This window comes from Cynocephalus volans, chromosome 1 (assembly GCF_027409185.1).
Source record: "Cynocephalus volans isolate mCynVol1 chromosome 1, mCynVol1.pri, whole genome shotgun sequence".
In the NCBI taxonomy this organism is placed as follows: domain Eukaryota; kingdom Metazoa; phylum Chordata; class Mammalia; order Dermoptera; family Cynocephalidae; genus Cynocephalus; species Cynocephalus volans.
In genome coordinates, this window is record NC_084460.1 from 32,766,403 (window position 1) to 32,781,800 (window position 15,398).

General features: G+C 42.0%; 2 protein-coding genes across 4 annotated transcripts in view; one reads left to right on the plus strand and one right to left on the minus strand.

Annotated features, from left to right (window-relative positions):
* MROH8 (maestro heat like repeat family member 8) overlaps positions 1-2,540 on the minus strand; it is a 51,176-nt gene extending 48,636 nt beyond the window's left edge. For both annotated transcript variants that reach the window (XM_063098698.1, XM_063098705.1), the window contains exon 1: positions 2,248-2,540. In XM_063098698.1, the coding sequence (XP_062954768.1) occupies positions 2,248-2,540 (293 nt within the window). The remainder of the gene's footprint in view (positions 1-2,247) is intronic.
* The window catches only part of RPN2 (ribophorin II), a 57,973-nt gene continuing 44,632 nt past the window's right edge, over positions 2,058-15,398 (plus strand). For both annotated transcript variants that reach the window (XM_063098720.1, XM_063098726.1), the window contains exons 1-2: positions 2,058-2,394; positions 5,911-6,104. In XM_063098720.1, coding sequence (XP_062954790.1) covers positions 2,382-2,394; positions 5,911-6,104 — 207 coding nt within the window. In that variant the 5' untranslated portion in view covers positions 2,058-2,381. The remainder of the gene's footprint in view (positions 2,395-5,910; positions 6,105-15,398) is intronic.

Sequence of the window (15,398 nt, forward strand, 5' to 3'; positions counted from 1 at the left end):
AGAGGACTTCAAAGTTATGATTATATTCTTTCTTTAACAGGATGGCAGACACAATTTCATTGTGTCATTATTCTTTCTTCCTTATACTTTTAAATAAATATTATGCTTTTATTTAGTCAATATTAAATAAAACAATTTTGGGAAAAAAAAAACAAACCAGTGAAGTTTGAACTTTTTCTTGTGTGCATAAATTTCTTTAATAAAAAAAACCGTTTAACTAAAAACAAACAAACCCTCTAGGAGCAGAATGGTTGGGTTGTATGGTAGATTGTATAATTTACTTTTCAAGAAGCTGCCAATCTGTTTCCAAAATGGTTGTACCACTTTACATTTCCACCAGCAGTATATAAGAGTTCCAGTTGCTCCACATCCTTGTCAACATTTGGTACTGTTGATTTTCATATTAACCATTGTGGTGGATGTGTAGCCTCATCTCACTGTGGTTTAATTTGCAATGATGTATATCTTCTTTGATTAAGTGCCCATTCAAATCTTTTGCCTCTGTTTTTATTTTTATTTTTGTCAGCTGGCTGGGATGAGAATCTGACTTTGACTTTGGTCAAACACCACCTTGACTTTGGTGTTACAAGGTGGTGCTCTAACCAACTGCACTAACCAGCAAGCGTGTCCATGTTTTTAATTGGGTTGTTTGCAGTGGTATGCTGGTAAATGTTTAACAACAGGTTCTCTAAGTGTAGATACTGAATGATGGTTGATATTTTCTTTTACATCATAAGAGTAATCAAAGCAACAAAGACATATGTTGAAACTTCAGAAGTGACTTCTTTTCTGAATCAGGCAATAGTTTTCAAATGCTAGAAGATTTCCTCAAGTTTTTGTGCCATTCACGAAATGTAAAATCTACAGAGATGACACACTTTAAAGTTTAATCTCTATTAACATTTCTGCAATCTTTAATTTTAAGCAATTGACAAAACAATAAATCAAGCTCTGGTTTGTAACATTTGCTGACCCTATGGTGTAAATACTCTTGTCATGGCCAAAACCAAGCTACCAAGTTTGCTTTAGGAAGAGATGTGCAATAGCATACCACCATATAATATTTCCCCAAACAGGGACAATAGATATAAGCAACCACAAAAGCACAGACAATGGTAAAATGTAGTAAAAGAATTAGCAAATGATGAGTTTTGTTTTCAGTATACTTTATGTCATTTTAGTTCATATAATTTAATTTTCTAAATAGCTGTATTTAATCAGTTTGAAAAATTCCTGAAAATTTAACAATTGACTCTCTCAATTGTGCTGGGGCCATCACACCACTAGTGGTCTGTCTTATTACTGAATTGGAAGTGCTCTTTATATATTCTAGATCAGCACTGCCCAATAGAACTTTCTATGATAATGGAGATGTTCTATAATTTTGTTCTGTCCAATACAATATCTACTAGCTACCTGTGGCACTGAGCACTTGAAATGTGGCTAGTACAACTAAGGAACTAAATTTTAAATTTTATTTAATTTTAATTAATATAAATATCCACACGAGGCTAGTGGCTACCATACTGAACAACACGGTCTAGAAAGAACTCCCCAATTTGAGATAATATTTGGGCCAATAATAACGATAATAACAAGTAACCATATTGGGCATACTTTATTTACATGTTTATAGTAGTTAAAAGCACAAATTCTGGAGTCAGACTGCCTGGGTTCAAATCACAGAATGGTGATAAGGAGTAAACGAAATAATGTATGCAGAGCATTTAGGACAATGTTGGGTTATATTGTAAAATCACAATAATTGGAACTGGTTATTAGTACCGTGTTCTTAGATGAGTCAGTTCCATGTTTGAGGCCGTTAAATCTTAATATCCTCCTCAGTTATTAACAACCGAAGTGATAATTTTTGGACGAAATTGTCATAACTTTCGAAAAAATTCCCTTCGAATATTGCTCTCTCCTCCCCACCGGACCCTTCCAGCACCTTTAAAATTGGCCGGGCTGCGGAGAGACGACTGAGTGACAGCGCGATCGGCCAATCATCGCGATTGGCCAATCAGAGGCGGCCCCGTCTCGGGCCCACCCCCGAGGCCTAGTCCAACCGCGTCCCGGAAGCTCCTGGAATGGGACCGTTGAGAGACGGTCTGTTCCACCAGGGCCAGGGCGCGAGGGGGGGAAGGCCGGTCTGTACGCGAGAACCGTGAGGCCCTGTGCGCGCGAGGACCGGAATCTCGGCCGTGGCTGGTGAGGTCGGCCAGGCCCAGCGGGACCGCAGGGACTGACCTGTGCCTAGATCCCATCGTGGCACGCGGAGCCTGCCGCGAGTCCCTGGCGTCCTCTCCGGCGCGCTTTTGGAGCCACTTTCCCGAGCGGAAGTCAGCTTGCGGCTCGGGCTCTGCAGGGACCTGCTCGGAGGAATGGCGCTGCCGGGTGAGGAGTTGCGCACGGCTCAACAACGGGCCACCGTGGCCGGCACGACTTGGGGAGCGGGCCGTTGCCCGCGGGAGGCTAGTGCCCGCCACTCGGGCTCGGGCTAGACTGGATCCCCTTCCGCTGAAGGGCCGGGGCAGGGGCATGGGCTCGGGCTCGGGCTCTTTCGGGGTCGAGGGTTTGACGGAGGGCTGCCAGCTGGTGGGAGTGCCCGCTGCTAGAGGAGGGGGTTGGTTGGGGTGTAGGTGCCACGCGGAGCTACGGGTCCTCCCGAGGCACAGCCGGGGGGACCGTGACCGCGCTTAACCCTAGGCCTGGCTTCACTCATTCATTTGACCCGTGCGGGCTTCCGGACCAGGCGGCCTAAGATCTGGTCCCCGCGCCGCCCCTTACTTTGTGTGAGCTTTTGGCCAAATCGCTCTTCTTCGGGGCCGTAGTTTCCTCTTTAGTGAAAGGGGCAAGAAAATCACTCGTCTCTCTATGGGAGTTTAGAGCGTTTAAGTTCTGAAGTTAGACTCTGGGTGCAAACTTGCAGTCTGCCAGGTATTCGTTATGTGTGACCTAGAGCAAGTTACTTAAGCTCTCTGCATCTCAGTTTCTCATCTATAAAATAAGTTAGCCGCATGATCTGCCTCATAGAGTTGTATGAAATGGGATAGTCTCCGTGCATGGTTTAGAACAGTACGTGGCACTAAGTAAGCACTCAAAGTTAACTGCATTGGTAGTTACTGAGTGGACACTATGCAAGATGGAATCTCATGTAGTCTCATCACAACTTGGGAAGTGCGTACTCATGTTGTTTCCAAATGAGAAGTTGGAATGCCAGAGAAGGGAAGTAACTTGCCCAAGGTAACACGATGATGAGTCAGGGGCTCTCTGCTTCATTATTTGCAAAGTCAAGGATAGTAAAATGGTTAAAAACAGACTTTGGATTCAAAATGTCTGCAGTTTGATTCTCAATTGTGTATCTTAGGGCAGGTAACTACTTCTGAGCCTCAATTTTTTGGTCTGTAAAAGGCAGACCTCTTGGATGTTGTGAGGATTTAATGACTCAGTGAGTGCAAAGCATTTAGTATAGTGCAAGCCTAGCCAACACATGTTAAATGCTCAATTTTTAGCCAAAAAAGTTACTGCTGTTTTTAAATTGAGGTGGAAAGATTAGGATTCTGTCACAGATGCTGGTTTACGGGAATTTACAGTCTAGCTGGGAAAATGCTAGTCATAGTCGTTCACTGCTCTAAATATATTGAGTGCATGCATGTACACAAGGCATTGGGGATTCAGCCTTAGTACCTTGACTCTTACATCTTTCCATCCATTAGCAATTCTGATAGGCTTTAACTCTGAATTCTAGCTAGACTGACTGACCACTTTTCATCACCTCCATTGCTGTCACCCTGGTTCAGACCACCTTTATCTTTTTGGTTGTATTTTGGCAGTAGTCTCCTAATTGGTATCCTACTTTCTGCCCTTGCTCCTGAATAGTCTATTTTTAACACAGTGATCCTGTTAAAATGTAAGTCAAATCACTCCTCTGCTCAAAACTGTCCAGTGACTCCTATCTCTCTCAGTAAAAGCCAAAGTCCCTACAGTGGCTTACAAAGCCCTCTGGATTTGGTCTTTGCTATCTCTGTCTCCTCATCTCCTACTTCTCACCCCTTGCTTATCCCACTGTAGCCATACTGTCCTTGCTGATCTCAAAAAACACCTTATGTGCTCCTGACTCAGAGACCTTGCACTTACTTTTCTGCTTGGTATAGTTTCCCCTAAATATGTTCATGACTTGCTTCTTTTTCAGGTCTATACTTAGTATCTTTATTTCTTACTTTGGCCTTCAAACATTGCCATATTTAAAATGCAGCCATCCTCAGATATCCCGTCTGTGCTTTATTTTTCTCCATAGCACATGGAGACATGTGCTAACATGATAAATAATGTTTCTTAATTATTTTGTGTGATGTCTTTGTTTGCTCACCAGAACACAAGCTCTATGAGGGTGGGGGGTTTTGTTTGTCCTTTTTCCTGCTGTATTTTTAACGTCTAAAATAGTGCTTGGCATACAGTTGCACTCAAATATATATTTGATAAATACTCCACATTATAGACCTCTTTCTATTTTTTTAAAACAGCTTTCCCATTCTTTAGGTTAATACACAAAAGGACACACATAGAATTAATGATCATAGAAGAATGATTCTCTGAGTTAGTCTTAGTGTAGGCATCCCTTCTAAAAACATTCTCCCAGAAATAGTGGAGTGTGAACTCTATAGTGTTAGATCTGATTTTGAGTCCAAGACTCACTATGTGCAAGCTACTCTGGTCCTCAGTTTTCTTATGTGTAAAATAGATATAATAATATCTTGCTTAAGCATTACGTTTAATTTGACACTCACAGGCAAAGGATTTAGAACCGTTAATGTTAGCCTTGTGATTGCTTATTATTGCTGTCACTTGGGTGGTAGACAATTTACTTATCATGAAGCAGTCCATTCAAAAGTGATTTTTCGTTTTGTATTTTAAATGAAAAGTAGAAATGTACCACTCCTACAACTTCTTTCTGTCCTGTGGGGCATTGTAGATGGAAATTAATTTTTCTTTCCATTTTTCAGCAAATATTTATTCGGTACTTACTATGTGCCAGGCAGTGTGCAAGACTTGGAAATACTGGGATGAACAAGAGAAACAGTATCCTCATGGAACTTATAATTTAGCAAAGAAATCAGACTTGACACTATTATAGTTGTGAAAAATACTCTATAGAAGTATGGATTGCTGATATGACAACAATAATAATAATGGTAGTAGAAGTAGTAGCTAACATTTATGTAGCATTTCTTATGTGCCAGTCACTATTAAGATCTTTCTATACTAACTCATGTAATCCTCATAACATAAGAAGAAACTACTACTATTCTACTTTACACTTGAGGAAACTGAGGTACCTGCTGGCTGGGTAACTTTACCACAGCCACACTGCTTATAAATGGCAGAGCTAGGATTTAAACCTGGCCCCAGAGTCCAGTTTCTTCCCTACTTTACTGTACTGGGGACCTAACCCAAGGTAGGGCTGTTAGGGAGGGCTTCTTGAGGAAGAGGTACTTCAGCTGAAATCTGAAAGTAAAAATTCAGCAAAGTTGAAGTAAAGGAAAGCATGAAAAGTGCTGAGTAGGAAAGAGTACAGCTCCTTAGAGGAACAGAGGAGGGCAGAGAGCAACAGATGGTGGAAGAGTAAGGGAGGAGATCTGGTTGAGAGGTGGGCAAGGCATGGTGAGGATTCAAGATAGAGTCTATCCTAAGAGCCATAGGACTTAAGGACATCCTTTAAATGGGAATGGTGTGATGAGTTGAAGGCCAGTCTCACCACTTCCCCAAGGCTCCTCTTCAGGTTAAACCTTCCCAGTTCCTCACCCTTCCCCACATGATTTGTTTCCCAGACCTTGGTATGCATCATTGCTAGGAATATGCATAGAACTTTGGAGTAATGTGGAGTGTATTTAATAGTATTTTCCCCCCAAGGTTCAAGCACTGTCTTCCTGTTGGCCCTGACAATCATAGCCAGCACCCAGGCTCTGACACCCACTCACTACCTCACCAAACATGATGTGGAGAGACTGAAAGCCTCACTGGACCGCCCTTTCACAAGTTTGGAATCTGCCTTCTACTCCATTGTGGGACTCAGCAGTCTTGGTGCACAAGTGCCAGATGTAAAGGTAAGGCTGCTTTTGTCTTGGGGGCCAAAGTGGTTCAGGAGAACCTTCATCTTCTCACTTTGTTCCTTTTGGGTACTTCAGAACTAACTGTTGCTCATTTGAGGATAACCAAGGTTAATCTAGTATAAGAAATACTCATTTTAATCTGACAGATCTTTTTCTGGGGGAGGTGCCTAATGTGTGTTTAGGACTATGCCAGGTGTTTTTAGTGGAATATAAAGAGCAAATCATAGATTCTTTAGAAACATTTACCAAAACTCTGAGTTACATACTTATGTGCCCTAGGTGTGAAGCTGATAAATAATAAAGGAATTCAAGGTGGGGGATCCTCACATTTATTAAACCGTGGTAGTCACTGCGTCAGGCAATCTTGATATACTTTTTGGACTTTTGATGAGGAAAGTGCATCATAATTAAAACCTTTTCTGGATTCAGAAATAGTCTTAAGTGAATTTACATTTTATTCATTACAATAATATGGACAGCTAAGCTAAGAAATTTTCCTGTGCCAGGTTTCTCATATATGTCTTAGTTTTCCATGACTACATAACAAATTGCCATACATTTAGGATCTTAAAACACCACCTATTTATTAGCTGTAGTTTTACGGGTCAGAAGTCTAGACAGGCTTACCTGAGCTCTCTGCTTAGTGTCCCCTAAAGTTAAAATGTATTGGCCAGGTTGGGCTCTTATTTGAGGCTCTGGGGAAGAATCTGCTTCCAAGTTCATTCAGGTTGTTGGCAGAATCCAATTCCTTATGGTTGTAGGTCTGAGGTCCCCATTTCCTTGCTGGCTGTCAGCCAAGCATTGCTCTTGGCTCCTTGGGGGTACCCACATATCTTCTCACATAGCCCCCTCCACCTTTAAACCAGTAATGGCATGTTGAATCCGTAAGCTGCAAGTCTCTCTGACCTCCTCTTCTGCCACCAGCTGGAGAAACTTTCTGCTGTTAAAGGGCTCACCTGTTTGGGTCAGGGTCATCTGAATAATCTCTGAATTTTAAGGTGAACTGACTTGGGGCTTTAATTACACATGTAAAATCCCTTCATATCAGATTCTAGATTTGTATTTAAATGAATAATCAGTGGTTGGAAGTCTTGGGGTGTGTGTGCGCCATATTTAGATTTCTACCTACCGTATCTTGTATTAGCATAGAAACAACTCCAAGTCTCAGCAGCTTATGACAAAAGTATGTTTTTTACTCATACTGTATGACCATTGTGGGTCAGCTGGAGCTTTGCTCTGTATTTCTTCAGTCCAGGATTTAGCTGATGGAGCAGTCTCTACCTGGAGTATGTGCAGAGGGCAAATGAAAGCATGGCTTTTAAAACTTGCTCAGGGGCCAGCCCATGGCTCACTCGGGAGAGTGTGGTGCTGATAACACCAAGGCCATGGGTTCGGATCCCATATAGGGATGGCTGGTTGGCTCACTTGGGAGAGTGTGGTGCTGACAACACCAAATCAAGGGTTAAGATCCCCTTACCGGTCATCTTTTAAAAAAATAAAAAATAAAACTTGTTCAGAAGAGACACATGTCACTTCTTTTTAGCTTTCTCATTTTGTTGTCTAATGTGAGTCACATGGTCATGGCTGCATTCAACAGGTCAGAGAAATATAATCTTACAGAGGGAGGCAGAGCATTTGGGTGAATGGCAACTCATCCAACTAGCCTCTTAAGTCTTTGTCTCAGTGCTGTTCTGCGATCCTCCCCGGGTCTGGTCTCAGAGCTGTTTGCTTCCTTCAAGACTAACAGTTCCTTTTCTGAGGAAAGTGGTGAGCACCCTGACCCACTGGATTGACAGTTTAGCCCACTTTATTATGAACTCCTCATTTGAGCAATTGTTTGTTGAACCCCTACGCTGGGCCCTGGGTGTACAGTGGTGAACCAGTCATGATCACCGCTCTCAGAGAGCTTACAGTCTAGTGGAAGTTAAAAGAATAGCTCAAACTTTCATTATGGAAGTTTTTAAACATTCACGAAAGTGGAGAGAATATATGAGCTTCCTTGTACCATCTTCTAGCTTGAACAATTATTCATATTTTGCCATTTCTATTAAATTTACTCTCCCTCTCCTTTTTAACATTTTTGCTGGAATATTTTAAAGCAAATATCAGACATATCATTTTACTTGTATCTCTTAATGGGAACTCTTTTTTTTAAACAATAATGACAATCATTTTACTTCACCCAGCAAGATTAACAATAATTCTTTAATGTCATTTAATTCCCGGTCTATGTTCAGTTATCTCAAATTGTCTCAAAAATGTTTTTTAGTTAGTTGGTTTGAATCAGGGTCTAAATAAGGCCAACACATGCATTTTGTTGATATCTTTTCAGATTCTTTTCACCTATAGTTGTTTCCATTCCCTCTTTTCCCCCATACCATTTATTTGTGGAATAAGCCAGGTCACTTGTTCTGGAGAATTTTCCACATTCTGCCTTTGATTGATTGCATCTTCGTGATGTTTTTGAATGTATTTCCTAATCTCTTGTGTTCCTGTAAATTGATAATTTGCTTTTGAGGCTTAATTATATTCAGGGTCAATTTTCTTGGCAAAAATATTTCAAAGGTGGTGCTGTGTACTTCCTATCAATAGATACATAATGCATGCTTATTTCACCTTTACTGATTATAAAGTTGCAGTGGATTAAGTTGTTGTCAGACTAAGCTTTCTCTTATAAACAGTATATAGTAGAGACTTGGTTTTTTATCCAGCCTTACAGCTTCTACCTTTTAATTAGAGAGCTTATTCCATTTATTTTTAATGTAATTATATTGTTGGGTTTAAGTCTACTATCTTGCTATTCGGTTTCTATTTGCTTATCTATTTTCCCGTTCCTTTCATTTTAGATTGAGTATTTTTTAATATTCCATTTTTCTCTTCTGTTGGCTCTTTAATTCTACATATTTAATGTTTTTTAGTGGTTGCTATACAGATTGTAATATACATCCTTAATTTATCACAGTATACTTTATGGGGCTGGCTGATTAACTCAGTTGGGTAGAGCATGGTGCTAATAACACCAAGATCCTGGGTTCAATCCCTGTAAAAAAAGAAAAGAAAAAAAAAAAAAAAAGATAAAGCTATGGTAGGAGACAAGTTTAATACCTTTAATTTTGTCCTGGTCAGAACTGGTAGTCCCAGTTCATGTCTTTCACTCCATGTCAGCTGTTAATTCTTTTCAATTCTCAGAATGTTCCCTTTTTGCAAATGGGCCAAAACGTCTGTGTTTGTTTACGTTATCCAGTAGTCTTTGAGAGTTTCTTTGCTTTCTGGCATGACATGAGATGTTGTTGGCTTATCTTTTATATTTCCCACCCCAGACTGGAATCAGTAATCAGTATTATTTATTGAGTGCCTCTTATGTGCCATGTACCCTAGATATGTTATCTTGAGATAATTTTTATAATTCTGTATGGTCGGAGTACTATACTGTAATAGAGGAGAAAATGAAACCTTAGAGGATAAGTAAATTGCTCAGTGTCTGCCAACCATCCTCTGAATAACATGTAGCAGAGGGTTTGACAAACGATGGCCCCCAGGACCAAATCTGGGTTGAAGCCTGTTTTCGTAAATAAAGTTTTATTGGAACACAGACATATCCATTCATTTACATATTGTGTATGGCTGCTTTTGTGCTTTAACAAGAGAATTGAGTTGTTGTTAGACTGTCTGGCCTGAAAGCCTAAAATATTTACTAGCTGGCCCTTCACAGAAAAAGTTTGCTAATCCATGCTATATGGGATCCAGCTTATTCAGATTTCTTCCCGACAGTCATCTCTTGTTTCTGCCCAATGTTTTTTTCCTGTGTGTGACTAATTGAGGATTTTTCTTCATGATCACTATCTTGTAAACTCTCAAGGTGAATGTACCTTCTAATAAAATTAGTTTAGCTCAAAAGTAGGAGCACAGGCATCAGAGTCAGGTAACCAAGCTTTTAATTCTGGTTCCACCTCCCTGTAAAAGGGAGTTATAACGCCTACTTCACTGGATCATTGTAAGGATGAAGTGAAACCATGCTGTGCCTACCAAAGGCTCTTCAAATGGCAGCTATTATTGTTGTTATTAATATTACAAAGTTTTGGTTCTATTTATAACTTACTAAGGTGAGTTCAGACATTGCCTGGCACATGTTGGTGGTATTTGTGGTGCCCTTTGTGGTGATGCCTTGGCCCTCTGCCCAGGTCTTTACAGTGTCTGTAAAGGCCCCGAGGGAGAGAGAAGGAACAAATTGGGGGACATGGAGTGGAGCAGTCTTGAGTAGTAGAAGTTTTGTATTGTAGGGTGGAGGATATAAAATTGGAATATTAGGTTAAGATTAAATTTTGGCAAGGTTTGAGTGCACGAGGGAATGTCTCTACCGGTGATTTTCAAACTTTCCTGCAACCGCAGGATTCAGTGTAGGGGGGACATGGAGGAAGGAATGAGGCACTCTCATTTCATAAAGAGCAGTGCCTTATCTTTGTCGTGATTTGGAGTTCCACATGAGATTCAGGTTGAACACACACCCTTAAAGGTGTTCTGTGCTGATGAGTTTGAGGGGACATTGGTCAGGGCTGAAGATGTCGATTAAAGAGCCATCCGGACAGTTGCACTGCAGTGTGAATTAGGATAATTACATGATTAGGCCAGCTGTGGCTTTATATTTATAACACAGACTCTAAAGTCAGACGCTTGGCTTCAAGAAGTTGACTTCAGAACTTTACAACCTGACCTGTACAGTTTACCCTTCAGAATTTTTGTTTTCTCATCTGTAAGATGGAGATAGTAATAGTAATAAGCTCACAGGTGATGTATGTAGGGTAGTTAGCATGGTGATGGCATGTGATAAGTACGTAGTATTAACTCTTACTAGTAGTACGATGATATAATAGTTAGCAGTTGGTGTACATTGATCAATGTTTTATTTTTTTTTCAAATTGTCATCCCCACTGCCTGCGATACTCCTGACACACAGAGGGTGTTCAACAAACATTTTTTTGAATGAATAAATTGTAAGCTTTAGCTTAACAGAAATGGGAGCTCTCTAAATGTGCCTGCTAATCAGAAAGTAAATGGGTTAATCACATATTTCATTCTAATTACTCATGAGATGTGCTGTGGTGATTAGGTGGTGTGTATATTATAAGTGATGAAAGGGAATTGTGTGGATACTTCAGAGCTGTTGAATTTCCTCATTAAGTGTGCACACTAAATAAATCCATTGAGAGAAAGTGTCTATTACTGTCACTTCCATGTAGTGGTATGTATCCTTCTCAACTGTTGTTCCTTTCAGTTGAATAGAGAGACCTCCTTCAGCCCTGCCAGGTGCACTGGGTTGGTTGTTCTCACATATAGATCCCTGGGGAAGATTTTGGTTTTTTTGTTACAAGAGGTTTTAGCAGTAAAACTGGGAAAGATGGGTTTTAATGAAAATATGAGAATAAGAAAGCAGTTCTGCAAACAGTGTGGAATGATAGAGTGAGCATCTTTCATTTTGATAGTCAGGTACTGTATATGTATAAAATATAAACATATCAAAATGGTGATTTGGTAGGTATTATTGTCTAGCTTTTTATAAGATTAAGAGCATAAGAACAAGGGGGGTTGTTTTGTATTCATTTTAATGAAAATATTAACTAAATGGGATGCATACTGTGGCAAAAATCATGATGGTAGTATTCAAATGACTGAAATCAGCAAACATTTGTAGACAGTGTTCATGGGTTATTTGTGTCAGTCAGGTACTTTCCTATCTGTAAACTGGGAATAATAATACCAACCATATAGAGTGTTGTGAGGGTTAGATGAGATAATAAGTTTAAAGTGCATAGCATAGCGTCTGGCACATGGTGAGTGCATATAAAAGTAAGTATATTTGTTTGGGGGTCAGACAATCAGCTAGTTGCTGGGGATACCAGAGAATGAGACATTCTTTCATGCAGTAATCATTTATGGAGCATCGACTGTGTGCTACGCATTGTGGGAAGTGCAGAGAAGACAACAGAGCTCATTATCTAGTGAGAGATTGGTATCATACTAATACAGCGTGCTGGGTACAAAAAGGCACATATAGTTTGTGGAAAATACTGTGGGAGACCAACAGAGGGACCCAGCACTCACCCTATTTGCCCAGAAAAGCATGGTGCTAGGCACTGGGGATTTAGTATTGAACAAAAAAAAGGGCCTTATATTCTCAGAATGTGTAGTCTAATAGTGGAGGTAGGTGTTACTTATGTACGTGAATCTTAGTAACAATGATAAGGTGGGGGGCTTCCCTGCGGGACTTTGATCTAGTCAGGGAAGGCTTTAGCAAGGAGATCTCTGATCTTAAATTTCACTCTGCATTACCCTAAATTATAGCTCCTTGAGGGCAGGAACTTTGTCCATTTTATTTGTTGTGTATTCCCAGTGCCTAGAACAGCACCTGTCATATGGTAGGCACTCAATAGCTATTTATTAAATGGAGGAACATATGATTGACCTAAATTCTAAAGGGAAAGTAGGAGTTAACTGGGAGACAGGGGTGGGGGTGAAGGAACTTCAGGCAGAGGGAATAGCATGTGCAAAGGACCTGTGCAGATAGAGAGCAGGTTACATTTGAGAGACTAAAAGGAGGCTATATGTTGAACAGAGAGTGTCAGGGAGAGGAGTGAAGCTCGAGAGGAAGGCTCAGGGCAAGCCACAGTGCCTTGGCAGCCTCAGGAAGGGTTTTCATCTTTCACCAAAGAGCAATTGATTTTATTTATTTATTTATTTAAATTTTTAGGTTTTTATTTTTAAAAAATTTTATTATCATTTTTTTACGTCCTACGATGTTGTTGTAGAGCAGTTGGGAGGGAGAGGGAGAGGAGAAAGGGGAAGGAAATGGGATGGAAGGAGAAAGGAGGAAGGGAGAGGGGTGGGATTGAGGCCTGTGGCACCCCCCACATTCCCACAGAGGAGACCGGTGGGCTTCCAGTGGTGGCTTGGTTATTGCTAGGCTGGGTGCAGATGTCAAGGGGGTGTGGCAATAGCCCTTGCACCCCACCACCCCAGCTCAGTAACCCACCTTCTTGCTGAGGCTTGCTGGTCATCACTGGGCTGGTTGCTCGTGCAGGGGGGCGGTGTGGACGAGGCTTTTGGCCCTCTGCTGCCCCAGCTCAGGAGAGCCCAGGGCATTTCCTGTGGCAGCTTGGTGGTCAGTGGTCATTGCTGGGGTGGTTGCACTTGTGGGTGTGGAGTGTGGCCAAGGCCCGAGGTCCCCATCCTCAGGACTGGTTGTGGTGTCTGGGGGCATGGCTGAGGCCCGCAGCCCTCCCCCATTCCTGGCTTGGTAGCCCAGGAGATTTCCGCTCCTTCTAGATGTTATAGGTGTTCTTTGGTGAAATGTGACCTTTACTAGTTATCAAACTTTGTCTCTGGATGTGGGTACTTTTTTTTCTTTCAGTTCTGTGTTGGATTATTTGCTGTTCCCACCACTTAAACTCTGCACTGGAACTAATTTGTTGTCCTTTGCTTACTTCTAAAATGGGGGAACTTCCTGTGGGGACCAGTACTTGAGCTCTGTGGTTGAGCTAAATTGCTGCTTTGCTGCTGATTCCCTAGGGAAGGCTTTTTGTACAGCTCAGGTTTTAATGTTTGACTTTATAGGTGCTTCCGGATCTGGTGAAATCTGGTGCAACTGGGTTGTATAGAAACACTGGTCTGGGCCTGAGTCTCTTCATCAAACCGCACCCCATGCAATTCTATATTCCTGACCTCTGAGTGGTCCTATGCTGATTGGGGGGCAGATCGGCTGTCCTTGCTGGGCTCCAGTATTCCCCCAGTGGACCCGTCTCCCCCACTGCCTGTGCTGCAAACACTTCCCATGGGACGGGCCATGCCCCAGTACCTTGCGATGACTCACCAGCCTCTGAGTGGCTCCTTTTTTTCAGTTGTTGTGGCTCCTCAGTCCTGTGTGGGTCCATCGGAACCCTATTAGTGGTCTTGCTAGCCTGGGGGCCACCAAGGCCCTCTTCTCCCCTGCCGCCACCAAGCAACTTCATCCGAAGGGCACAGCTGTGGCTTTTGCTGGTTCCTGCTTCATGCACTCAGCAGCTCCAGCCTTAAAGTGGCCATGGCACAAAACAGTTAGAGCAGTTTTTACTTTCTCTCATTGTGGCTTCTCCCACCTTCATGCACTCTGTATGTCTCTCCTCCTCTTCCCCTGAGCTCTAGCCTCCCCAGCTTGGCTGTTGTTGCTTTTTAACAGTGGTAAATTGGTTGATTTATGGGAGAGAGTGATGCTGGGGACCTTCTATTCCGCCATCTTGACCAGAAGCCAGCAATTGATTTTAAACAGTGAGTGTCATGATCCAGTTTCCATTTTGGAAAGTTTTCTCTCTTGCTTTGTGGAGTACAGACTATGGCAGGACAGACTATGGGCTATGGGACACGATTGAAGGCAGAAGGGGTGCAAAGGAGAACAACTGGACTTCTGACTTTTGCTGCATGGATGCAGGGTTGGCCATTCTGTAAGATAAGAACACAGTAAGAGAACTGGGTTTGTGTGGAAAAGATAGTGAATTTGGTCTTTACTGTGTTTTGCTTAAAGTGCATTTAAGTCATGTAAGGGGCTATTGAGAGAAGCCTGGACTGGAGGTACAAATCTGAGAATTATCTGTATAGAGGTTCTGGAGGAAGCCGTGAGTGTGAATGAGATTGCCTGGGGAGAGTGGGTGGCATGAAAGGTGGGCCTAGGAGGTGAGAAACTCCAGTATTGAATGGCCAGGCAGGAGAGCTTGAAACTGAGAAGGAGCTGCCAGAGAATTAGGAAGAGAAGCCAGGAGAGTGTGGTGGAGTCCCAGAAGTGAGCAGAAGTGGATATTTTAGTCCCAGAAGTGAGGGAGTGACGAGTCTGGGCAGTGTTGAGGGAATGAGAACTGGAAAATTTCTTTGCTTTGACAATTTGGAGATCACTGGTGGCATGATGGCAGAAACTACTGGAGTGAGTGGAGGTGAGGAAATGAAGACTTAAGCACAGGCTACTCTCTGCAGAAGTTCGGCTGTGTGGGAGGAGAGAAGGTAGCAGCTGGAAGGAAGAGAAGGATTGAGGGAAGTGTTATTTTAAAATAAGTCTTGAGGGATGGCTGATTAGCTCAGTTGGTTGGAGCCTGGGGCTAATAACCCCAAGGTCTGGGTTTTGACCCCTGTACCCGCCAGCTGCCAAAAGAATAAAAATAAAAAATAAAATAGGGAGAGAGAATCAAGATGGCAGAATAGACAGTCCGCAGTGTCTCTCTCTCCCACAGTTGACCAATTTACAACTATTGAAAAAGCAACAACTGCCAA